The sequence below is a fragment of the Schistocerca cancellata genome, chromosome 8 (genome assembly GCF_023864275.1).
Source record: "Schistocerca cancellata isolate TAMUIC-IGC-003103 chromosome 8, iqSchCanc2.1, whole genome shotgun sequence".
NCBI lineage: Eukaryota > Metazoa > Arthropoda > Insecta > Orthoptera > Acrididae > Schistocerca > Schistocerca cancellata.
Genome location: NC_064633.1, coordinates 93,063,229 through 93,090,575, shown reverse-complemented (window position 1 = coordinate 93,090,575; position 27,347 = coordinate 93,063,229). Strand labels below are relative to the sequence as shown.

The 27,347-nt window shown below is 43.4% G+C and overlaps 1 protein-coding gene across 1 annotated transcript in view; it reads left to right on the top strand.

The window, feature by feature from the left end:
- LOC126095388 (myogenesis-regulating glycosidase-like) overlaps positions 1-27,347 on the top strand; it is a 58,147-nt gene that overhangs the window by 9,324 nt on the left and 21,476 nt on the right. The window contains exons 3-4 of the mRNA XM_049910191.1: positions 10,405-11,393; positions 16,006-16,440. Coding sequence (XP_049766148.1) covers positions 10,405-11,393; positions 16,006-16,440 — 1,424 coding nt within the window. The remainder of the gene's footprint in view (positions 1-10,404; positions 11,394-16,005; positions 16,441-27,347) is intronic.

Sequence of the window (27,347 nt, the reverse complement as noted above, 5' to 3'; positions counted from 1 at the left end):
CTCAGCGTGTTCAGTCAGAGGTTTGCCAGCACGGTAGCTCAGCGTGTTCGGTCAGAGGCTTGCCAGCACGGTAGCTCAGAGTGTTCGGTCAGAGGCTTGCCGGCACGGTAGCTCAGCGTGTTTGGTCAGAGGCTTGCCGGCACGGTAGCTCAGCGTGTTTGGTCAGAGGCTTGCTGGCACGGTAGCTCAGAGTGTTCGGTCAGAGGCTTGCCGGCACGGTAGCTCAGCGTGTTCGGTCAGAGGCTTGCCGGCACGGTAGCTCAGCATGTTCGGTCAGAGGCTTGCTGGCATGGTAGCTCAGCGTGTTTGGTCAGAGGCTTGCCGGCACGGTAGCTCAGAGTGTTTGGTTAGAGGCTTGCCGGCACGGTAGCTCAGCGTGTTCGGTCAGAGGCTTGCCGGCATGGTAGCTCAGAGAGTTCGGTCAGAGGCTTGCCGGCACGGTAGCTCAGCGTGTTTGGTCAGAGGCTTGCCGGCACGGTAGCTCAGCGTGTTTGGTCAGAGGCTTGCCGGCACGGTAGCTCAGAGTGTTCGATCAGAGGCTTGCCGGCACGGTGGCTCAGCGTGTTTGGTCAGAGGCTTGCCGGCACGGTAGCTCAGCGTGTTCGGTCAGAGGCTTGCCGGCATGGTAGCTCAGTGTGTTCAGTCAGAGGCTTGCCGGCACGGTAGCTCAGAGTGTTTGGTCAGAGGCTTGCCAGCATGGTAGCTCAGCGTGTTCGGTCAGAGGCTTGCCGGCACGGTAGCTCAGAGTGTTCGGTCAGAGACTTGCCGGCACAGTAGCTCAGCGTGTTCAGTCAGAGGCTTGCCAGCATGGTAGCTCAGCGTGTTCGGTCAGAGGCTTGCCAGCACGGTAGCTCAGAGTGTTCGGTCAGAGGCTTGCCGGCACGGTAGCTCAGCGTGTTTGGTCAGAGGCTTGCCGGCACGGTAGCTCAGCGTGTTCGGTCAGAGGCTTGCCGGCACGGTCGCTCAGCGTGTTTGGTCAGAGGCTTGCCAGCACGGTAGCTCTGCGTGTTCGGTCAGAGGCTTGCTGGCACAGTAGCTCAGAGTGTTCGGTCAGAGGCTTGCCGGCATGGTAGCTCAGCGTGTTCAGTCAGAGGCTTGCCGGCATGATAGCTCAGCGTGTTCAGTCAGAGGCTTGCTGGCACGGTAGCTCAGCGTGTTCGGTCAGAGCGTAATGTGCCCTCTGTAATAAAAAAAAACTGAGTTAACAGATCAACAACGAACTTAAATGGATGTCTCACGACGTCCGACCCGAGCACATGCAACGAACAAAAGCGAACAAAATGAGATTAAAAAAAAAAGTTGGTAGAGCACTTGCCCGTGAAAGGCAAAGGTCGCGAGTTCGAGTCTCGGTCCGGCACACAATTTTAATCTTCCAGGAAGTTTCAGAAAAAGATTGATTGTGACTGGACTGTAAAAGATAAACTTATGCTCCCGCAGACTTTTTGTACTGCTTTTCGAGGTCTACAATTCAGTACTAAATCAAACTATTTTGCCGTAATAGTTAAGGCAGCCTATAGCAAGAGTGCTCAATGGCAGCCGACTTACTTCCGTCTTGATTTAGAATTAGCTCCTCTCTGATTATTGCTTATGTTATCTAAATTACCTAAATATATACTAAAACACAGCCAATGAATATCTGTGTGAATTAAAAAAAGAAACACGTCAATTGCATAAGTGACAATGGTAAACTATGATGATAGTGTGTAACGCATTTTAATTAGTAATAGTGATAGATTTTAATTATTAATATTATCCCAAAGCTGCACGAGCAATATTGCAGTGCCAAAAATCTGAAACTGTAGTCATATTTATGAAAATACATCTACTGTCTCCCCCCCCCCCCCATGAACCATGGACCTTGCCGTTGGTGGGGAGGCTTGCGTGCCTCAATGATACAGATAGCTGTACCGTAGGTGCAACTACAACGGAGGTGTATTTGTTGAGAACCCAGACAAACGTGTGAGGGGCAGCAGCCTATTCAGTAGTTGCAGGGGCAACAGTCTGGATGATTGACTGATCTGGACTTGTAACACTAACCAAAACGGCCTTGCTGTGCTGGTACTGCGAACGGCTAAAACCAAGGGGAAACTAGAGCCGTAATTTTTCCCGAGGGCATGCAGCTTTACTGTATGGTTATATGATGATGTCGTCCTCTTCGGTAAAAAATTCCGGAGGTAAAATAGTCCCCCATTCGGGTCTCCTGGCGGGGACTACTCAAGAGGACGTCGTTATCAGATTTAAGCAAAACGAGGATAATGGAATGTAGTCGAATTAAGTAGGTTGATGCTGAGGGAATTGGATTAAGAAGTGAGACACTTAAAGTAGTAATGGAGTTTTGCTATTTGGTGAGCAAAATAACTGATGATGGTCGAAGTAGAGAGGATATAAAATGTGGACTGGCAATGTCAAGGAAAGCGTTTCTGAAGAAGAGAAATTTGTTAACATCGAGTGTAGATTTAACTGTCAGGAAGTCGTTTCTGAAAGTACCTGAATGGAGTGTAGTCATGTATGGAAGTGAAACATGGACGATAAATAGTTTGGACAAGAAGAGAATAGAAGCTTTCGAAATGTGGTGCTACAGAAGAATGCTGAAGATTATATGGGTAGATCACATAACTAATGAGGAGGTATTGAATAGAATTGGGGAGAAGAGGTGTTTGTGGCACAACTTGACAGAAGAAGAGATCGGTTGGTAGGACATGTTCTGAGGCATCAAGGGATCACCAATTTAGTACTGGAGGGCAACGTAGAGGGTAAAAATCGTAGAGGGAGACCAAGAGATGAATACGCCAAGCAGATTCAGAAGGATGTAGGTTGCAGTAGGTACTGGGAGATGAAGAAGCTTGCACAGGATAGAGTAGCGTGTAGAGCTGCATCAAACCAGTCTCAGGACTGAAGAGCACAACAACATCTATTGTCATAATACGCAGATTTCGGGAAGGCAAGATGGTTCAAATGGTTCAAATGACTCTGAGCACTATGGGACTTAACATCTGAGGTCATCAGTCCCCTAGAACTTAGAACTACTTAAACCTAACTAACCTAAGGACAGCACACACATCCATGCCCGAGGCAAGATTCGAACCTGCGACCGTAGCGGTCGCGCGGTTCCAGACTGAAGCGCCTAAAACCGCTCGGCTACAACGGCCGGGGGGAAGGCAAGATCTCGGGTCACAAATTCTTGTTTCGTCCTGGATATTGTTTGTGTGAATGTGCGGTTAGTGTCAGTCGTACCGTGTCTACTAGTAAAATATGAAGTTTAAAAAGCACTAAGTAAAACGTCAATAAAAATTTTAAAAAATTGTGATACAAAAAACCTCCAAAAAGTAAAAAAATAATATTTATTGCCTCCTTTAATACAATCAGTAAAATTTTGATCCGCTACGTAAATAAAATAAAAAAAGAGTAATGTGAAAAAGATGAAATATGAGATTTAAATATAAATAAGCTACCTAGGCAACGTAGGTAAATATCAAAATAACAATATCAAATCGTTGAGTCTAAGCCGTGATTAATTCACTCAGAAAAATTTGGAATACAGACACAACCGCCACCGATGGCTGCCCGTGCGACCGTTTGGTCACCTCTCGCCCAGCGCTCCTCATACCACGCACCGCTGCGACTCGCGCTGGAGGTTTAGTGAACCGTGAGTTAGTACACCGTCATCAAACCCCTGCAGCACACGAGCCTCGTAAAATAGATTGACGTATGAATCTAAGTTCGTACGTAATTATGTAAAATCTGGCATCAAATAAACAGGTAACTCTATTCTTTAACAGTGTTAGGCTAATTCAAGACGGATTGGTTTTCATTTTTGATATAAAAAGTAACTATAACTTCACTAGCTATTTTAAGGTATGTATACAGGACGCGCAGGACTGGAAGAGATGATAGCAGACAGAAGAGGCTTATACCCAGCAATAATGAAAGTATACAGTTTATAAATGACAGCTGCTGTTAACATCTTATTTATTTTATTTACTTAGCGGTCTCCCGGCACGACGACGCTTGGGTTTCAATTTTACTACTTAACATTGAGCTTAATTGGGCAATACATATTACTTTTCTACTTTTCTGGAGTTTTTTTGTGCGGGGTGTTTTTTAATTTTCAATTTTTTATGTTGAATACTACTGAATTTCTTGGCTTTTTGTTACATCAACTTTTTCGTGGAGTAGTCGTGGGTCCCTATTTCTTTCGGCCTGATAAGTTCTCAGATACACTCCAAGACCAAAAAAGATCAAATCGAATGTGTGTGAAATCTTATGGGACTTAACTGCTGAGGTCATCAGTCCCTAAGCTTACACACTGCTTAACATAAATTATCCTAAGGACAAACACACACACCCATGCCCGAGGAAGGACTCGAACCTCCGCCGGGACCAGCCGCACAGTCCATGACCGTAGCACCTAGACCACTCGGCTAGTCTACATCTACATCTACATCCATACTCCGCAAGCCACCTGACGCGGTGTGGCGGAGGATACTTTGAGTATCTCTATCAGTTCTTCCTTCTATTCCAGTCGTATTGTTCGTGGAAAGAAAGATTGTCGGTATGCCTCTGTGTGGGCTCTAATCTCTCTAATTTTATCCTCATGTTCTCTTCGCGACATATACGTAGGAGGGAACAATATACCGCTTGACTCCTCTGTGAAGGTATGTTCTCGAAACTTCAACAAAAGCCCGTACCGAGCTACTGAGCGTCTCTCCTGCAAAGTTTTTCCGTTGGAGTTTCTCTATGATCTCCGTAACGCTTTCGCGATTACTAAATGATCCTGTAACGAAGCGCGCTGCTCTCCGTTGGATCTTTTCTATCTCTTCTATCAACCCTGTCTGGTACGGATCCCACACTGGTGAGCAATATTCAAGCAGTGGGCGAACAAGTGTAGTATAACCTACTTCCTTTGTTTTCGGATTGTATTTCCTTAGGATTCTTCCAATGAATCTCAGTCTGGGATCTGCTTTACCGACGATCAACTTTATATCATCATTCCGTTATAAATCACTCCTAATGTGAACTCCCAGATAATTTATGGAATTAACTGCTTCCAGTTGCTGACCCGCTATATTGTAGCAAAATACTAGAATGCGATTTTCACTCTGCATCGGAGTGTGTGCTGATATGAAACTTCCTGGCAGATTAAAACTGTGTGCCGGACCGAGACTCGACCTCGGGTCCTTTGCCTTTCGCGAGCAAAAGCTCTACCAACTGAGCTACCCAAGCACCACCAATCCCGTGAGGCCAAAGGACGCATCACGGAGGAATTGTCCGGATGAGACGAAAATCGGTAGATGCGATGTACATGTACAGAGAAACAAATGAGTGCAATTTCAGAAACATTGTACGGTTTATTCGACAGAAAGAGCTTGACAAATAGAGCAAGTCAATAACGCGTTGGTCCATCTCTGGTCCTTATGGAAGCAGTTATTCGGCTTGGCGTTGATTGACGAAGTTATTGGATGTCCTCCTAAGGGATAAGGGATAACTTGCCAAATTCTGTACGACGAGTTAGTCAAAATCCCTAGATGGTTCGAGAGACCTGCCCATGATGCTCCAAACTTTCTCAATTGGCGAGATATCCGGCGACTTCGCTGACAAAGGTAGGTTTTGGAAGAATGAAAACAATCAGTAGAAAGTCTCGCCATGCGCAGAAGGGCGTTGTCTTACTTAAATGTATGCCCAGGATGGCTTGCCACTGAAGGCAATAGAAATGAGCGTAGAGTATCGTCGACGTACCTCTGTAAAGGCGGCGCGGATGACAACCAGAGGCGTCGCGCTACGAAATGGAAAGGCATCCCAGACCACCACTCCTGGTTTTCGGGCCGTATGTCGGGCTACAGTCAGGTTGGTATCCCACGGCTATCCGTCTCCAGACACCTCTTCCCTCGTCATCGGAGCCCAGTTCAAAGTGGGACTCATCGCTGAAGACCACTTTACTACAGTCAACGAGATTCCAGCCCGAAGACCTGGAATCACTGTAAACAATTGTTTGTCAGTACATGTATTACATCGTATTTTTCTTCATTAGAGTGTATTTGAAAAGTTGATAGACTACTTGTGGCCCACAATTGTGCAACCTCTTTCTCATTTATGGGCTCGACGTGCTGGAAGGTAGTTTTTAGCTCTTTCATTTAAGTTGTCCTATTTTGTTTCTATTTGGCAATCTACTGCGCGTTTGAACTGTCTCTATATCTTTCTTTTTGTTTGATGGTGCTAATGATGCACTGTCGTGTCCTTTGTAGTCCTGGTTTCATAAATTTCTTCGGTCGTGTGTTTTATAGCTGCTACTATCGAGCTTTTATAGGCTTCAAGCTGATTGGGGGTGCACATATTCTCTTTCTAGAATGTTTTGGTGTTTGCTAACGTAGAGTCTGTTTTAGTCGTAGCTTATCTTGAAAGTTTTTTGTTCATGTACGAAGCTACGTATTTGTTGCTGAGATAGGTGGAAGCGTTTTTACTAGAACTTTAGTGTTCCTTCATTACAATTAATTGTTGTGTTTCCCAAAGGGGTACAGAGCGCATTGTAATATTCTGTTACGAGACAAACATCCCAAATGACTTAGATGTTGCAGAAATTTTACTGGTGTTGTCTACCTGGATGGAGTGTACAGTACCACTACGAATAGGTTCTAGTTGTTGCCGGTTTGACGCTTCGGGACTGATGTTTGTTGATTCTGGCATGACGCAGAAGCATCGATTCGATTTGTTTGAATTGCCTTGTCCTGAATCATGGCGTTGCTACGGGTCTTACGTGAAAATTTTCTAAGAGATTTATCTGTGGCAGACGTACTGTTTTAAAATTACTGGTAGGCTACTTGCCCTTCATTCTACAACTTCGAAGACTTCTCTACGTCGTGCGGTCGTTGTATTATCAGAAGTATAACGCCATTCACATTAATTAATCCTATTATCGCTTCTTCTCCGGAGAGTAATTTATGGTTTTGGGCCACATTGAAGTGTTTTTTGGCGCCATGTTGGGCACCTGGTAAGTCTGAGGGAACAGACTGCCCTGTTGTCATCTAGTTGCAACTTCACTAGGGCTCGTTAATAATAACGAGAAATTAATCGCTAGTCAGCATCAATTCGTTACTGCTTAGCCACCAGAGGGCAAGTACACGGCGTTAGATTTGAATAAGGCTCATCTGATCAAAAAGGCTTCGGTCATGCACTGTTGCTTTAAGGCCTCATAGCAGCAAGGATCATCATGAGGCACCTTAATTTAGCAATGAAAACAAAGTGAAATAATTTTAAAAAGCGATAAATGAATTGTGATTATTAGAAGGAAAAAAAGAATATGATCCTGTAAGACAATGGTATGGCCTACAAGCAAAGGATTAATCTTGGTCATTCGTTTATTCAGGTCACACTCAAAATTATTCCGAACAATAGCCTCACAGAAGTTGTTGCTCAGCACAATGTAAATATTGGAAACCAAAATGAATAATTTTGCAGTACAAGCAGAGTGTTTGTAGGCCGAAACGAATATGAACTAAAGGCATGAAACCGTATACCAAGTTACTTAAACTGGAATGAAATTTTAACGTTCAATTGGTGCATGTAATTCTTTATAGAACAGGATAATCACTGTGTCTGAAACAAGCACTCACAGCTCCAAATATTTTTAATTTATAAATTGGTTCACATGGCAATATATCTAAGTCTCGAATAAAACTTAAGCCCAAGCGGCTCTCTGACCGCACAGAGCCTTACCAAAACGAGCCTAACCGACCAAGAGATGAAGACGAAAGACCCAGCACTCTGCTCTGCCTGCCTTTTTACAAACTTGATCATGTTACCCACTGCCTTATTCAATACATAACTTTACTACTTGATCACCACTCATGGTAGTACAAGCATAGTTACATGTACACATATTAAGCAAATACAACATACAACATATAGTTTTGGATGATTAGCAATCTCATACCACACCATTCAGTTATGAACATAGCAAGATAACTGGCTTCATTCAATTTTACACACCACAAACGGAACTGCAGAAAACCTCATGACAAAACTACTCACAATGGCGCCTCAGTTGTATTTTACAAAAGTGATAATCTTATAAAATTAAGTTACCAATATTTCATGAAATAAACATATGGATTGAAACGATAATGGAATAATCATCTCATGTAATAGTAATATTTTGTAAATAATTAAATCTGTTTAAAAAGTGTCTTTTGGAGTAAGGCCAAAAAACACCTTATATTTAGGGTTTGCGCTACAAATTTTAAAAATACATAATAGCGATTTTTTTATGAATCATGAAATTCCTTTAAGAAGTATCTTTCTGATGTAAGTCCATAGGACATCTCTTATTGGTCAGACTTAAAAAAAAAAAACAGTCACACGTTCCTTGATCTGCTATTTTTGCCAGTAGCCACTTCTGGCGTGTGGAAAGCATATCTACATATTTTGGCTAGTGGGCAAAGGGTTGGTTTGATACGCACCTCCTCTTGTTCTACCTGCTATTTCAGCACCTTCGTTTTGCACAGTTTCCTATAGTGATGTTTCATCGTCTATGACAAAACAATATATTGTTGGGATTACAAATTAAAATAGTAAAATGCTATAGATTAGCAGTTACTCGTAGGTATGAAACCAGGCGAATAGACAGACTATATCAAATACGATACACCTAAGGAAACACAACATTGAGGAACTACACCAACTTCCACTTCATTTCGATAATTGGGATAGTATAATGGAAGATGAAAATTTTTACCTTTGAGGGTGTTGCCGCAGCGTATACGCAACTTAGAGCGAGTCGGGTGTAGATACATAAGCCATTGTGACATTGATGTATTTCCGATACGCATGTGGTAAATGCGTAAACATAAACTATGGCGACGTTTTACCAAATGCATCCAAACGGAAGCAATGTGCTGTTATTTTCTTAGCTGTCGAAAGACAAACTCCGATAGACATCCATCGTAAAATGAGGAATGTGTATTGGAGAGCACGTTCGTCGAAAACCACTGTTGTGGAATGGCGTGCCAAGTTTCGTGCTGGTCGCGATTCGACACAAGGCGGACGTCGGTCTGGGAGGGTAGTTTCATCCATTACAGACAACATCTCGAGTGGGAGACATCTGATCTCCCCCCCCCCCCATATGATTATGACGCCTTTGGTCCCTAAAAAGGGCTGTGAAGGGTCGACGATTCCTGTCGGACGAGGATGTGCAATACGCAGTTACGGATTTCTTGACACTGCTGGAGACAGGGTTTTATCAACGGTATCTTCAACTTGATGCGTCGGTGGAATGATCGCCTCGCCTCAATGCTCACGGCGATTTTGCCTGACAGGCATACCGATTCTGGACTGTATGGCTTTCGGACTTTTTGATCGCCACTTATACTAACAAAGCTTCCGTGCAGTTACAGAAGGGAATAAACCTAAAACAACTACACAAGCATTTACTTCACGATGCCATGCTCAACTACTCGGAAACCGACTGTTACTGACTGTTCCAGATCCATGCTCGTCTCTCTCAGAATGACAATTAGGTGGTCATTCTCCATTGAGTATCGCATACGAAATACAATGTACTCTGCGAACTCACGTAATTTGAACGGATACGTTATGTACAGGTTGAACCTAAATTCTACACACAACATTTCGAAGTTTGTTAAAGGATATTTTTTATCTTGATTCGAGTCTCCAGTGGCTAGCTACAGAGTAATTTAATTTCCTTTGCTTTCTTACCCCCATTTATATCCGTAGTTGTACTGCACGAAATAAATCCGCATAACATTGCGGAAGTCGACGGTATATGCTACGTGCTTTGTTTGAAAACTAACTTTTTCCACTCATTCACGGTTCTTGCTGTTGACAAAGGTACTGTCCACTTTACTCTTCGCCCTTGCACTAGCAGTCACTACTGCTCGGTCCTACCTCAGATTTATTTTTCGAGTAGTCAGTTGCACGTTAACAGCGATACAGAGGAGCGTGGGCTGCTTCACTGACGAGGAGTTGGCCATTAGGAACCTCCTGTAAGGGTTCACTGAATGCAATGGAAGAAAGAACGGTACAACGGCGCCTCGCTGAGTTGTTCCCGCAGTGGCGGGAGCCACCTCACAGCACTGTTGCAGCTGCACACAACCACCCACGAGATACCGGATCCTTCGGGTTTGGCCTGTAATTGGCCAGTATCTTTCATTCTATTTCATCATTATGAAGATATTTTCACGAAAAGAAAGGTACTGGGAAATGTAATAAGCCACTGGAGACAACAGCCCCTCACTTCAAAATACTCAGAAAATATACCAAAACAACTTACCAAAGTTATCGGTGGATTTCAGATTCACCCTCTATAATATAAGGGATAATTAAACTCGCTAGAGGATAACATATGTCTCTCAACTGCAGGTGAAGACATTCTTTTATCATTTTATGTTGCAGGTGACGAAGAGTCTGAGATTGGTTACTTTATGGTCAGTGACAAGGATGGCTCTTCAATCCCATGTGAGGAGAGTCGATCCAAGAAAGTACACTCCAGAGCCAGCAGTTGTAAAATAACTGTCGAGAATGGAGACAGTGATGGCCACTGTCTCAATATACAGGCGTCAACTGATTCTTCCACGTCCGTTATCTCTAGCTGTCTCTATCACCTGGACAGCCATGTATATGGCGGGCACGAGACGGTATACCCAAAGTGGCCGATGGAGTCCAAGGAGTACGACCGTATGCCGTATGTTACTGTGAAGACAGATCACATCGGCATCGCAGTGCGCTACTGGCTTTTCTCCGATGGGAGATTGGTCCATATCCCGTCAAACGTTCCACTCTTCATAAGCCAGAACACTAACGATTCAGTGAATTCCCTATGTTTTATCGCTGAGAACAAGGACCCGTACCCACCGGAACGAGCTGACAACGTTATGGAGTGGGACGTGTGCTCTTTCGACGACGCCAGGGAGGCCCACGAGTACGCCGTCGGGAAGTATCTGGCCAAGCCGACGGCGATCCCGGACGAGCGCATGGCGACGCACCCCATATGGTCGACTTGGGTCCGATACAAGAAAGACGTCGACGACGAGAAGGTGAGACAACTGGCCGCCGAGATTCTCGCCAACGGCTTCAACAACAGCCACATTCAGGTGGACGACAACTGGGAGACCTGCTACGGCAGTCTCACATTCGACTCCAACAAGTTCCCCGACGTGAGGGCGCTGACGGACGACCTCCGCCAGCTGGGCTTCCGGTCGACGCTGTGGATACACCCGTTTGTGAGCGAGGACTGTGAGCCCTACCACTCGGAGGCGCTGTCCAAAGGCTACTTCGCGACCAACACAGAGGGCAGCACCCGCACACAGTGGTGGCGTGGCTACGGCGGAGTCATCGACTTCACCAACTCCGAAGCCGCCAGCTGGTGGATCAATCGCGTCTGGGTGAGTCAGCTTACACGGAAAACGTTTTCACTCCATAGCCTTATGTAGACACGATGCTTGCACTTGCTTATGAGATATCTCCGTGATTATAGCTTATTTCAAGGAGCTACTACAACAGCGAACAAGTACACGTGCTTGAAGGAGAACTGAAAATCTTTATGTCATTATTCCAGTCATAAACTTTTCTCATTATTACTGTCACTATAGTTATGAAGGAAAAAAGTTTAAAAAAGCAGGTAGCAATTATCACATACGAGGTGTGGCTAGAAAAAAACCGGACTAGTACTGGTGAAACAATAAAACGAATGCAATAAGGCTGAAAGTCGCGTGGCCTGTCACGTGACTCTCGCTCCGCCTACTGCTCGAGTTTCAACTGCCTCCTGCACTCAGTCTGCCCGTGGCGTCTGTTCTAAGTAGTTGACGTTTTGTCTGTGCGTCGGAAAATGTTGAGTGTACAGAAAGAACAGCGTGTTAACATCAAATTTTGTTTCAAACTAGGAAAATCTGCAAGTGAAACGTTTGTAATGTTACAACAAGTGTACGGCGAAGATTGTTTATCGCGAACACAAGTGTTTGAGTGGTTTAAACGATTTAAAGACGGCCGCGAAGACACCAGTGATGACACTCGCACACTTTGTTCATGTTGAAACTTTCATGAAGAATCTGCCTAACACTTTCCTTGTTAACTCCTGTTAACTGAGACACTGCTCTGATTGTTAAACGGCGATCTTGTCGAACAAGTTTACCGATTTTTTCAATGTTTGCATCAGTTTTTGCTGACAATGGTCTGCCAGTGCGGGTGTCATCACTGTTCTTTCTGTACACTCAACATTTTCCGACGCACAGACAAAACGTCAACTACTTAAAACAGACGCCACGGGCAGACTGAGTGCAGGAGGCAGATGAAACTCGATCAGTAGGCGGAGCGAGAGTCACGTGACAGGCCACGTGACTTTCAGCCTTATTGCATTCGTCTTATTGTTTCACCAGTACTAGTCCGGTTTTTTTCTAGCCACACCTCGTATCTTTTTCAGTGAAGAGGTTACATCGTAAGGAAGCAAGAATCATTTGATACTGACCCATCACTGGGATGATAAGAGTGAAAACATATATTCTCTTATTCTTGGGTGATTCAAACGCTTTCAAATACATCTGGTTGGCTTTCCCTTTATGAACATACATTTTAAGGATCTTGCCACACCTGCCCATAAATTCTATGCAAAACTGACAGAGATAAAGTAATAGTCGCCACTGACGTAAAACGACATCAACAGCTTGACAGGTTTTTACACTTGTAAAAAGTATATCATCTTGATTCAGTCGCATCATCCTGATTAACAATTGCTCCTTGGAGGCACAAGCATAAATATTTTAAATATTCATGTAGACATTCTGAATTCATTTATTAACAAGTACTTAATGGTAAGGTTGGTGTGTTGTTATCATTACTAGCCTCCATACTGAACCCAAATGGTATGTGAGAGCTGATTGGGAACGTTCTACTTCATGATCTGGTTTCTATGCTTAAGATTATCTTGAAGTATGATTCATCAAGCAGAGTCTTGTAAGATGAGTAAAGCATTGTATAAGACATGAAGAGGCTGTAACAAATTGTTAGCTCCATGTCATCGATCAGTACGATACTGTCAGCTGTTGAATAATCTGTTCTTTAAGCATAAAGTTTGTCCGTACAATAAAGAGCATACATACCTTAGCAGCTGATGTAGTTTTTATTTCAGTGGTTAGCCAGCCATATTTTACTGTTGCGCTATTTTATATTACATGAATGAACTGCTTTTTACAGAAAGCATCTCTTTTTCTCTGTATGTGCGCATGCGCACGAGGATGGGCGTGTGTGTGTTGGGTGGGAAGGGGGTTTTGTGAGTTTATGGTATTCAAGGTGTTCTTAAATTCTAATTCCTGTTAAATTACTGTTTGATCACTTTTAGCAGTATTTGTCTCAAAAAATGATTATAGTAAGTTCACTAAAGATCTGTCGCCAGAACCAACACATCATCATCCTCATCATAGTTCTGCGGCAGAAGACATGACATTTTTGTCTACAGTTCCTAAGCTGCAAACAACGTGTAAGAACTGGAAGGTCATTAGATCATTATTGGTATTTATCTCTCCACCTGGTGCTGCAGCTTTCAGCAGCTGTGTTTCCCTCTAAGACCCCTGTCCCACCCACTAGCTACTCCATCCAGTTGGAAGGAACTTACCGACTTCCTCTCCAATTGTGAGCTGCATTACATGTTCTATCCATAATTTTCTACAGACTTTCTTTCCTTGGTGTACTCTTTAATTGTTTGTATTTCCATTATATGTTGAAGCATCCATACGATCCCTGAGGTTTATTTAAAGTTGGTTTACGATTCATTTTGTGATTCTTCCGTAACACGCACGTCTGTGCTAATCACATAACTTGTTCAGGTAGCCAATATACTTGCATGAAGATATAGATGAAATTTAGGTAGTTCGCAGTGCTGATACACATACACATGAAAATTACCATTGGAGCCAGACTCAACAGATAGTGTTTATTTTCCAAATTTCACAGACTGCGACATACACTGAAGCGCCAAAGAGACTGGTATTCGCATGCGTATTCAAATACAGAGATATGTAAACAGGCAGAATACGGCGCTGCGGTCGGCAACGCCTATATAAAACAACGAGTGTCTGATGCAGTTGTTAGATCGATTACTGTGGCTACAATGGCAGGTTATCAAGATTCAAGTGAGTTTGAATGTGGTGTTATAGTCACACACCAGCGATGGGACAAACCATCTCCGAGATAGCGATGAAGTAGGGATTTTCCCGTACGACCATTTCACGAGTGTACCTCGAATATCAGGAAACCGGTTAAACATCAAATCGGCGACATCGCTGCGGCCGGAAAAAGATCCTGCAAGAACGGGACCCACGGCGACTGAAGAGAATTGCTCAAAGTGACAGAAATGCAACCCTTCCGCAAATTGCTGCATGTTTCAGCGCTGCGAAATCAACATTGCGACTGATGTGCTTCGCGTTTTCTGCCAGATTTAAAGACAGATTTTCGTTGTGGAATGTATCTCACATTGAAGTTCGCACTAAATTTTGAGCTTTTGTAAAATTGTGAACAATTATACCATTTTTTTTAATATTTGTTAATGAGAGCGGTTTTTTGGTACTTTGCCTTGGCTGAAGTAGTCATTAAGGGGCTCCGGAACGCGCTATACTTGCAATGTTAAAATAACGCTTATATATTACATCTTTCCTCACAAAGTATTTGAGGTAGGAAGTTGAACATTTTACAGATTATTTATTGGAATATGGGCTACAACTTAACACGGGGATTTTACAAAATTTTAGTTCAGTTATTAAAGATGATTTTTTTTCAATTGTAATGAAAATTCACAACATTTTTTTGCAATTTTTTATTTATATATTCAAAAATATACAGTTTTTTGGAAAAAGGCTGTGTTAAATTGTGCAGAAGGTACTGTGTAACATTTACTGAAAGTTTGAAACAAATATGTTTGGAAGATCCTTAGAAAACATGTAATTAGTATGAGAAAATAAAAGTTTTGTGAATCGAGCGACAAAGATTGGATTAACTTTTTAGTGCATTCCAGGTCCATAGGATGGATTATCTTCATCCTCTGCAAACTCCTCCTCCTGCTTCCTCTTGTTCCTCCTCCAGTTTACTCTTGCTTGTATTTCTAGACTCTTTACAGCCCTGTCTGCAGCCCGAAGGCGTTCCTTGTCTAAAGCAAGCATCGCTCGTACCATGTTAGAATGTTATTATTTACAGTAATAACACATACCTTTGGCTTTCCAACATTTCTCCTTTTCTTAAAAGCCTTCAGAGGATTTCTAATAACTTTACTTTTACTCATTATTATACTTCAACAAAACAGAGACTCAAGAAACAGAATTAATTACGAATATTTTCGAGATAACGACAGAGTAAATAAACCTGAAACAATCGGCAATCACACCAGCGATGTATATTGAACCATCACAGGTTAGCCACAACACAAATTTTATCTCACATCACTAAAATGTACCTGATGAACACGGACGTTAATAATAACACCATTTGACAGCAGTTTAACAGCGCCACAGTGGGTAACGCCCATGTAGAACACATTTCAAAAAAAATTTAAAAATAGTTGTAGTCTTCGGAATTGAATAAATTATATATCTATTAAAAGGTAATAGTCTGCAGATTCAGAAAACGCAAAAAAGTAAAAATTGAACTTTTCATGATTTTGAGCCTTTCCGGAGCCCCTTAAGCAGATGTTGCTCCCCAAGTTTGACTCAGCGAGCCTCGCGGCTGGCTAGTTTACACAGTGACGCTCGTCTGGCGCGTTGTCACGTCTCCACTGCCTGCTCATTTACCGCCGCTGTCTTTCCGCAGGAGCCGGCCGCGGTGGTCTCGCGGTTCTAGGCGCTCAGTCCGGAACCGCGCGACTGCTACGGTCGCAGGTTCGAATCCTGCCTCGGGCATGTATTTGTGTGATGTCCTTAGGTTAGTTAGGTTTAAGTAGTTCTCAGTTCTAGGGGACTGATGACCACAGATGTTAAGTCCCATAGTGCTCAGAGCCATTTGTTGAACTTTCCGCAGGCGCTTCGGAACGAGACGGGGCTGGACTCTTTCAAGTTCGACGCCGGCGAGACCAGCTGGCTGCCGCAGCTGCCCGCCATCACGCCCCTGGAGGTCAACCCGGTGCGCTTCACCGACGACTACGTCCAGACCGTCTCGCAGTTCGGGCCCATGATAGAAGTGCGCGCCAGTGTCGAGAGCCAGCACCTGCCCCACTTCTTCCGCATGATCGACAAAGACAGCAGTTGGAGCGGCCAGAACGGGCTGAAGACGCTGATACCCACACTGCTGCAGATGAACATCGTGGGCCACCCTTTCGTTCTGCCAGACATGGTGGGCGGTAATGGCTACAAAGGCGCCGTTCTCGACAAGCAGCTGTTCATTCGCTGGCTGCAGGTCAACGTCTTCATGCCCACTATACAGCTCTCCTCCGTGCCCTGGGACTACGACAACGAGGTACGTGTTGTGACTGACAATTCGCAATTTTTCACAAACACCACTTTTATTGACGTGAGGTCACAAGGTTGATGACTGAACAACATACGAAAGGTAAAAATAACGGTGCCAGTAAAAATCTCCTAATTGAGGCAAACAAAAGTTTGTGGTAACACACACACACATACGCAACACACAACACACACACACACACACACACACACACACACACACACACACACACACACTAATAACCAATTCAGAGACGAAGACGTAAAGAGTGAACTGAACTTCGGGGCTGGTTCTAGCCCCTTGATAGCTGTCTCTAGCCAATCAGGTTTTGGCATAGTGATACTTCCTGCATTCCGTGGCTCGAACTTCCCCTGCAGGAAGTAGTGCTCGGCATGTCTGTTTCCTTTATCTTGTATGTAAATAGCCGGTGTTTACCATGGTGCGTTAGGTACGCCTTGGACATAGACAACCTCGTCCTCTGTGGTGTAATGTGGGTTGCCGGCCCTCAGGGGCTACCTTGGCTCCGGTTTACATCTTTATCACCTATAATATGAGACTATCACTATTTCTGCTGAAATTCAGACGCTAGCTGAATGTAGGTTTTCAATTTTCTTTAAATTCTAAGTTCACAGCTTTGCTGGAATTTTGCTCTCGAAGGATGTAAGTAGTCAACAGCAACGCTCTGGTCCTATCTATAAGTCATACCAGGAGTTGCAAAGTTCTACAACGTGCATTTCCTTTGGTATAAAGTGTGGTTTCTCTGGACCCTAGTCACGTACTCGCCTAGGAGAACGTCATGGCTGCCAATCAACATGCCCCACTCGCTCATCAATTGGTTCCACCACCTACGATAGGAGCACTGCGCCGTGGGGTTTTTTCTCCTTGAGTCCCACAGGCCCTGTGGATGTGCATATTGATCGTGCTCTGGCAGCGAAGCTCATTTGTTTTACTCCAGTCTTCACCCTTTCACTGATTGTGACGCGTATACCTGTCGCGAATTTACCCATCGCCTGCAATAACAACGAATACAGGGCAAAACAGGTCTCCCCCAAACAAATTTCCGGAAGTTATTCGGGGATGTCTTCTAATTATTTTGGTATAACACTGACTCGTTACAGAGCAGTCATTTAACTATGGTTAATTCGGTTTCTGTCCTCAAAAAAAATTGTTTCTGTGAAACTACTGAAATGTCTACGTCACTTGTTGTAATTGTGCTATGTGCGAGTCGACTTGAGTTCAGCATTCGTTTGTACGAGCTGTCTCCCACACTCGTGAACTCAATACACAAATGACCAAATAAGCGATTCTGTGCCCATAAGGAATCCAACACAATCGCAAAACGGTTAAATTTGTAGTTGAAGTTTCATTATCCACAAAGCAAAATTTAAGAGAATTCATATAGTTAAAAAGGACCAGCTGACTTTCCAGATTAAAGGAAAAGAATAGGTTCCTCGTAATGGCACCTGTATTACTTTGTGAATACCGTCACAGTGATGCTGCAATTCAGTGAGCTAGAATCTTCTCACGATATTTATTTTTAATGGTAAAGGTCGCCTCATAACGATGTTGGGGGAGTAAATGATAGAATGAGAAAAAGTGATCTTAAAAATACTAATTTATTTGTTCTCAATCAACATTGTTCAAATTAGAGTTGGACTGATTTACTACTGTTTTCATAAAAAGTGAAAAAAGCAGTACACGTACAATGTTAAGATTTTTATGAATCACCAGTGTGATAATATCTAGATTTGTACACGCTTTATCTGTACAGAAGGAAGGCAAAGGGACATATACTGAATAGCATTAACAGTTGATCCCAGTATGATAGAGGATAAATGATAAAAAGCCGTCACAAGTTGAGAAACAGACACGGAAATTGTGAGCTATGCAGTGTAAAGCCAATGCATTCGCTAAACGTGACACTCCAAAACAGCTAAATGAGAGCCAAGCTGACTCTCCAGGGAAGAGACGCAAACTGCCACCATGTGCTCACCACAAAATCTACTGACTGCCTGCTCTCACACACTTCTCGTAATTACCGTAGGAGGGGAGGAAATCGCGAAGCTTGCCACAGGGACAATTGCAAGTCTCTCTCTCTTTTCCTGCATGCTGGAAAAGGTAGCAGAATTTTCTTCTCTAGCACTTTTTGTATTCTCTGCCAACGAAGTAAAAGTTGGCAGCGTACTGGCCCTCGCCTTATGATTGGCAGGATGATGTCTGAGCATGTAAATGCAGCTCTGCTCCCATGTTGTTTACGGTCACATAGTGGTGGTTCTGTTCTCTGCTTTCGCATTCAGGGCACGCTGTGGGCCTTTGTTGAAATCCCTTGGGAGCTCATATGACTCACACTGTTTTGAAAGGCACTTTTGTAGTATTCTGACTTCAGCGGAACCCAAAGCGGCTGACTCACATGTCCACTACTCGTGCCGGTTTCTGGTGGAAAATCTCCCAGTTTCCCAACATTGCCTAACCAGCACCTAAAACCTGCAGGTGAAACGTCTCGTCATATTCCAACAACATGGAGAAACATGGGCTAAAATAGTAGACTCACAGAGTCGGCTCTTCCATTCAGAAATTTTGCAGAATACAACAGAAAATAATTCTAGATTATATATCGATTATCAAAATATCCACGGGTATGCTGCCGGTCTATAGTGTCCAACGGGCACAATATTTCGGCGATCAAACATGTCGCCATCATCAGGTGAACTGACGGACTGAGCTCCTGTGAAAGTACCGGCACGGAGATCCGTACGCTATGGCTGCTCAGAGGGAACTGGGTTCGGTCGCGGCGGCGGCCGATTTAAATACCCTCCGCCCGCGGCGTGCTCCCTCCGCCGTCCGCGCCCAGCGCCACGGTCGCGCGGTGGAACAGATTGCGACGGCGTCTGAGATGACGTCGGTGTGATGGCTCTGTCCGCCGTGGTCGTCACAACTATACGTCTGCTCGATTTACTCTTGATTAACCCGATCGCTGGTTCCCAAGCCTTGCTAAGATTATAGCCACAGTCCCGGTTTATGAGGTCGTCATTGGTGCGAATTTCGATGGCCTCTCTAACAACGCTGTCCCAGTATCTCGACGTCTGTACCAGAATCCTCGTGCGGTCATACTCCATGGCGTGATTTTCCGACAAACAATGTTCAGCGACCGCCGACTTGCTCGGATACATCAGTCGAGTGTGCCTCTGGTGTTCACGGCATCGATCCTCGACGGTACGCATCGTCTGACCAATATACGACTTGCCACATTGACACGGAATCTGGTACACGCCGGCCTTCCTCAAACCGAGGTCATCTTTGACGCTCCCCACCAGTGCACGAGTTTTATTTGGAGGACAAAACACAGTTCCGACCCGGTGTTTCTTCAGAATGCGGGCGATTTTCCCCGAGAGTGCGCCTGTGTATGGAATAAATGCAGTGCCTACCTCCTCCCTCGTGACTTCATCCATCTCAACAGGTTGTGCTGCAGTGGTTGGGCGGAGAGCACGTTGAATCTGCCACTCTGAGTACCCATTTTTTCGAAATACAGTTCTCAGATGTTCCAATTCCTGGGGTAGACTCTCTGCGTCAGAGATAGTGCGCGCCCTATGTACTAGAGTTTTAAGTACCCCATTCCTCTGTGAAGGGTGGTGGCAGCTGTCTGCATGCAAATACAGATCAGTGTGCGTAGCCTTCCGATACACCCCATGACCTAGGGTGCCGTCAGCCCTTCTCTTGACCAAGACGTCAAGGAAAGGTAATTTACCCTCCGTTTCAGTCTCCATAGTGAATTTGATGTTGGGGTGTATGGAGTTTAGATGTGTAAGGAAGTCAAGGAGTTTATCCATACCATGTGGCCAGATGACGAACGTGTCGTCCACGTAACGGAAAAAGCAAGTAGGTTTCCATACGGATGACGACAGGGCTTCCTCCTCGAAGTTCTCCATGTACAAATTCGCTACCACCGGTGAGAGTGGGCTACCCATGGCGACTCCCTCCGTTTGTTCATAGTATTCTCCATTAAAAAGAAAATACGTGGAAGTCAAGACATGCCTAAAAAGTTCAGTGGTCTTCTCATCAAACTTCTGACTAATCAATTCTAGTGAATCTCGCAGGGGTACCCTCGTAAACAAGGAAACGACATCAAAACTCACCATGATATCTGACTCATCCAACCTGAAGCTATCAAGGCGTTTAACAAAATCCACGGAATTACGGATGTGATGAGGGCATTTACCCACATAAGGACTTAATATTCCCGTCAGGTATTTGGCCAACAAATATGTAGGTGCCCTGATGTTGCTGACAATGGGGCGTAATGGTACCCCCTCTTTGTGAACCTTCGGGAGTCCATATAGTCTAGGCGGTACCGGACCTTGGGGTAACAATTTCTTAGCGTCACCCTCCGGTAAATCTGCGTCTTTGAGAAGCGCCCTCGTCTTGTTCTCCACCTTCTTTGTAGGGTCAACGCTGATCTTCCGGTAGGAATCGTCATTTAGCAGGCTCTGCATCTTATCAGTGTAGTCCTTATGGGAGACAACAACTGTAGCATTGCCTTTGTCAGCTGGTAAGACAACAATTTCAGAGCGCTCCCTCAGATCACGAATGGCCGCCCTCTCTTTACTGCTGATATTTGACTTCATCGGCTTGGATTTCGTCAACGCACGACAAGTTTCACGACGTATTTCCTCGGCTGATTCTGACGGAAGTCGAGCTGCAACCTGTTCAACAGCACTAACAATTTCTGCGACCGGTGTGAACTTGGGGGTGGGAGCGAAGTTGAGACCTCTCTGCAAAACCGAGACCGCATCATCACTCAACACCATGCCACTCAAATTGATGACAGTCTTGCACGGAACCTGCAGGGATGGTTTGTCAAGGAGACGTGAGAACTTAGCTGTTTGACGTCCTGTAGCCTTCTTATGGGCGGAATCAGCTGACACCCAGGTGACACCATCAATCCAATCCCAGGAACAAGAAGTGAACTTACTAGCCAGTTGCAAATGTAGTTTGAGTAATTCCTGTGAGATAAACTCAAGGCTCCGGCGGGTGAATTGCACTCTCTCACGTACCAATGCGAGGCTGGCTCGTTTCTTGATTCTTTTAGCTGCTGCAGAATCGATGTGATGCATAACCTTAGCAAAATTTGGAACAACATTCTCGGAACGACATCTCTTTAGAAAGGCAAGAGTACTTAGCAAACGACATCTACGGTGGCGCAACTTTTCAAATTTCTTCATGCTGCGATACATCTCCTCCCCGTAAAGGTGTATGATGTGATTCTTGAGTTTCTCCCGGCGTATTTGATAATCAAAATATCCACGGGTATGCTGCCGGTCTATAGTGTCCAACGGGCACAATATTTCGGCGATCAAACATGTCGCCATCATCAGGTGAACTGACGGACTGAGCTCCTGTGAAAGTACCGGCACGGAGATCCGTACGCTATGGCTGCTCAGAGGGAACTGGGTTCGGTCGCGAACCCAGTTCCCTCTGAGCAGCCATAGCGTACGGATCTCCGTGCCGGTACTTTCACAGGAGCTCAGTCCGTCAGTTCACCTGATGATGGCGACATGTTTGATCGCCGAAATATTGTGCCCGTTGGACACTATAGACCGGCAGCATACCCGTGGATATTTTGATTATCAAATACGCCGGGAGAAACTCAAGAATCACATTATATATCGATTGTTGCTTATACACTGACCTCCTGATGTCAGACACTCAGATCGGTACCAAATGTTGTGTGTCGATAGAATATCAACCAAAATTCCGAATTATTTCGTATTCTATGCTGTCGTCCAGCAGAACGTTAATTAAAAGTAACAACAGAACAACGGAGCACACGAAAAGCATAACTGTGAGTAACTAATATGTACATCTTTCGTGGGGAACTTGGTAGAGCATTAGACCGTCATACAAAGACTGCTGGGTTCATACCCCAATTATGACAACTTTCCTTTTTACTGCATTTAAGGGAAAGTTTTATATGGGATTATTAATACTTCCGCCAGTGTGATGCAATTGTTTCTTTATTCTACTGTTCCAGTTGTTTATGTGTATTCTAAAATGGTTCAAATGGCTCTGAGCTCTATGGGACTTAACATCTGAGGTCATCAGTCCCCCAGTACTTAGAAGTACCTAAAGCTAACTGAACTAAGAAGATCAAACACATCCATGCCCGAGGCAGGATTCGAACCTGTGACCGTAGCGGTCGCTCGGTTCCAGACTGAAGCGCCTTGAACCTCTCGGCCACACTGGCCGGCTATGTGTATCCTATGAAACTACAAATGCACTAGCTGCTTCATCACGAGTGGTGTCCGTTCTGTCGCACATGTCCGAGAGAACCCCGGACCTATCTATACAAATGTACTCTATAGGTTTGCTACTTTCAACTAACGAATCGAAAGTAGACTTTTACAAGAACATTGCTGCAAATTCCAAAAAGTCCTTTTACATGTCAGGAAAATGTTAACCCATATAATAGTTTCACGCGTAAACAGTTAAAATGAATTTTCATCAGGACTGAATGCGGGACCTTTGGCACGACGAGCTCGTGGTCTACCTAACCACCAACGCGAGATCTGTGAAACTAATCACTCACAGATTTGCCCTTCTGTGCAATGTAGTGTTCGTGTTACTTTTAATTACCGTTTACGCATGTTCTACCGGACGACAGCACACAGCACGATATAAATCAGTGTTTTGATTGATACTCTGTCTACATACAACGCTTGGTACCGACCTGAGTCTCTCACATCTGGACGTTTGCGTGTTAGTGATACGTGACTAACCACTCTCCTCATAATACTTTTAGAACAACCAAACAGCCTCAATGTAGCATCCCAAAAAGGTACAACACAAAATGTGGAGCAACTCAACAGCTCGCAGTACCAAAAGCTACTGTACCAGAAGGAACCACAAAGCACAGTGCCGTTGTGAGGCTCTTACAGTGCACAGACGTCAGCCGCATATTGGCTAACTCTTCAGCAGGAAACCTATCCATACCGCTGTGTGCTGCTGTTAATGTACAACTAACATCGTCGGTGATACCGACTGAAGACAGAACTGCGCAGTGCTCAATGCAAGTTTGACGACAAAGAGTAAATTAGGTAGCACTGTTTCCAAAGCAAGTATCACCCGACAAGGCGAACTGGTTACCCAGTAAAGTGGTGCGCAGTCCGGTCGCAGAAACGGGTCACAGGAAACATCTCTGCGGACAGAGAAGGTGATGGAAGATGCAAGCGATTGTTCACAGGCAAAAGGAAGGTCAGGAGTGTGCAAATTACAGAAGGACGGACATGTGACGACGAGTGGAGCAGGATGCAAGTATCTGTTCCAAAGCAGAATAACTGAAATACAAATTACAAATGTTTCATTGATGATACAGATAAAAGTGTTATTAGACAGCAATTTCTGAAATATTTTCAGCAACACAAGGAAATGTCATTTTTGCAAAACCTTCATATCTTTTGACACATGTAACTGGACTTGCAGCTTGGAAGGACACTCTAAGAAGAACTGCCCAATCCCTGGTCTTCGATATTGAAAGGGGCCAGGTTCTAGCCATTTTGGGCAAAAGAGAGGACATTCTTGCTAAAAGAACGCACTATATTATATATTTATGGAAATATAAATCATCATAATTAGAGCATCCGGCGGTTTATTTAGATGAACTGTGAATTATTACAAATTAGACAGTGAACAAAAGTCGCAAGTGACAGTGTGTGAAGAGTAATGCCAAATAACAGTGCCAGGAAACGTTTCCTGACACTGAATTTTTGTGTTCTCCGCTATGGCAACAACAGGAATACATCGTACTGTCATGCAGAAAAGGACAGAGTAAACTTAAAAACAGATTGCGACAGGGTAAGCTAACTTGTGGCATTAAGGAACACCAACCTTCATCTGATTATTACATTGAGAAAATTTTACAAGATATGGTTCTCTCTGCACTACCGCCATACTATCTAGGTGGTGTATCTATGAGGACTTTGATCCATAGTTCAAGTTTCCTCTGCTACTCGGCGCTTCAGTCGGCGACAAATCCAAGATGATGATGGCGGGAAATCCAAAAATCCAAAATGGCGGATGGCAGGAAATTAAAAAAATGCAAGATAGCGGGAGTAGCCAAGTTGTGCTTCGTACCACCTCTCCCTCTCTCCCTAACTCCTTCCCCTTTCCCATTCTCCACCCTATCCTCTTCACCAGTCAATCTCAGTGTACTGTGTAAAAGAGGCAGTTAAGTAACTGAATTCGGTAAAAATATGCCTCTGACATGGAGTATTTCCGAAACGTTATGTAACATTCATTTGAAATAGTATCATGTTCAAAGATTTTCCGAAAAATGGTGTATGTTCAAAGGTATATGCCTCTGAATAGTGCATGCACACACTGTATTTCATAGTCAAATTCTGTACTTGCACATGTTAAAAAAATATTGCCAACTTTTTTCATTCTTCGCTACAAAAAAATTGTTTGTCAAACACTTTATGGCCTCATCAGCAAATTTCAACAGACATTTGTAAATTTCATAGGAAACTAGACGCATTCAGCATATAATATGACAACGAGAATAAACTATTCTTTCCATAAAGAGTTACAGACCAGTGGTCGCTTATGCAATGTAATTAATTAAGTAGATATACCAAGATGCTGAACATGTGTTTTGCTTTAACTACCATTCTGCAAAACTTCAAAATGCAAAGTAAAATAAATTGTTGAGTTGCACCTTTCGGTTGTGTTGCTAACAGATGTTTGGAAATGTCTATAGATTGAGTACCGTATCACACATTGTGTAAGACAGATAGGATACAAATGATCAATACCAGTAAAGATTAGGTGCAGTAACAACTCTCGATGATGTCTGCAATATTTACCAATTAGAACTATCATGACAAGGATCTCCGAAAGTGTATGCCCCATAATCAACTAATAAATAACACCAGCATCTAATGAAATTACATGATGTAAAAACAATACGTTCACGCACAATATAGCCAAAAGACAACCAAATTGTGCAAAAACCGTTTTAGAAAGGAAGGGAGACTGTGATCTGGCGATATTTTACTGTGATTAATCACTTAAACGTCATATTTTCGCAAGACACAATAAGAACTTTTGTTATGTTTACAAACATCAAAACATGACCGGTGCTGGACGAAAACAGAGCTGAAACGTCACCGAAGACGACGGTGCAACAGACAGAGACTCAGTGTCGGTATCTCTACAAAAAAATATTTGAAAACAAAGTAATACATTTATTGAGTAATAAACACATACAGATTGTTTGTAATAGTACGTAAGCAGAATTACAGATATCTGATCTTGAACAAAAATTCGAACTTTGCAACAAAATAAAATTGTACTATTTCTCAAAACAGGTAAGATTTGGAGCACGAGACACTTATGGCACTACTGCCATACATCAATTGTTCTATAATATTTTTAAAAATTCACGTCGTGTACGCTTTTAATAAAACTTTTAGCAACTGTTAATGACCAAATTATGATTGTTGTACCACACTCTGCAAGCACAAAGGAAAGTAAATATTTTCACATCCAAATCGTCCATATCACGTAAACTATTCCTCTTCACTTTGGCAGTAGTGAAATAAATTATACGCTAGTAGATGAGCCGAGTCTGATCTCTGTAATATTCATCAATTCATAAAAATTGGTTCTATAATGTCGCAAAACATGTATGACCACTATTACTGATCGAATATACAGCTTAATATATACTTGTCGACTAAGATAACCAAAGGAAAGAATGGCATTATCATATGCTCACAAAAAGGCGGTTTCAGCTAGTTCACCATTTATCCATCATCTTCTTATGCTTGGGATGCATTTAGCATGGCAATATGATAAGAATGTCTAACACCAGCAAACATTTCTCGTTGACACATCAAGCAGCGAATGACAAACATAAAACACAGTGAGGGTGGGGCTTTGAAACACGTATCCCCCCCCCCCCTCTATAATCGTCTTACTTAATCTTGATTCAGCCATCAACGTAGCAAGGAACTGGCTCACTAGATTAAGTTTATCACTATTTATCTTTGTTACTTATGTAGGATAGAATATTCTCATAAGCAATTTACCATTCTGCAGCTGAGTCTATCACTTAATTTTCTGTGATCATTATAAACTTCAAGCAAGAATCAGTGCTTCTCCTCGATCGATATTATTTCGTTATCACATGAATCACCGCCTGTCACTTTCAAAGCCAGTAAGGAAACTAATCATTCTACCATTTCTTTCAGGTTATTACAGTGGTCATTGTCGGTAGCTGTTGACGAATCGTTGGAGACTGTATTACAATGGGGAGAGTCATCTTCCTCATCTAATAATCTCTTCTTCTCCATCATGATTATCTTTATCCTCTTCTTCTTTTCCTTCAGAATCATCATCTTCTCCATCATCATCATCTTCCTTATTGTAATCATCTTCCTTTTCTTCTCGTCCTCCTTTGTCTCCAACTTCTACTTTCGTAAATACATTGTTTTATTTGGCTGTTAGGACCTGTAATTGTGTTTTCTCCCATGCCAATATGTATGTCATCATCTCTCAATAACGATGCTCCAATTTTATCTAATGCGGGTTTATAGATATATAGGATTTGTTTGCCTTGAGGAGTGGTATCTCTTTCTTATGAGCATTAGCAGTCCCGAAAGTTTGATTTCATTTTTTAAGATCTTGTGTTTGTAACATTTTAGGATGTTTAATTTTAAACAATGGAGTACGTATTTCCCCTTTTTTGTACTTCAGGATGCTAAATTTCTCATTAGACCTCCCTGTCACTGATACGTTCAATTTTCAGTCTAGCCCAATGAACGACTGATGCTGCATAACTTCTTCTTATCAGTCTTTAGTACAAGATGCCAACCTTTTTAATCTTGTTTGGAAAAATCCCCAGATGATTTCTAGCGTGG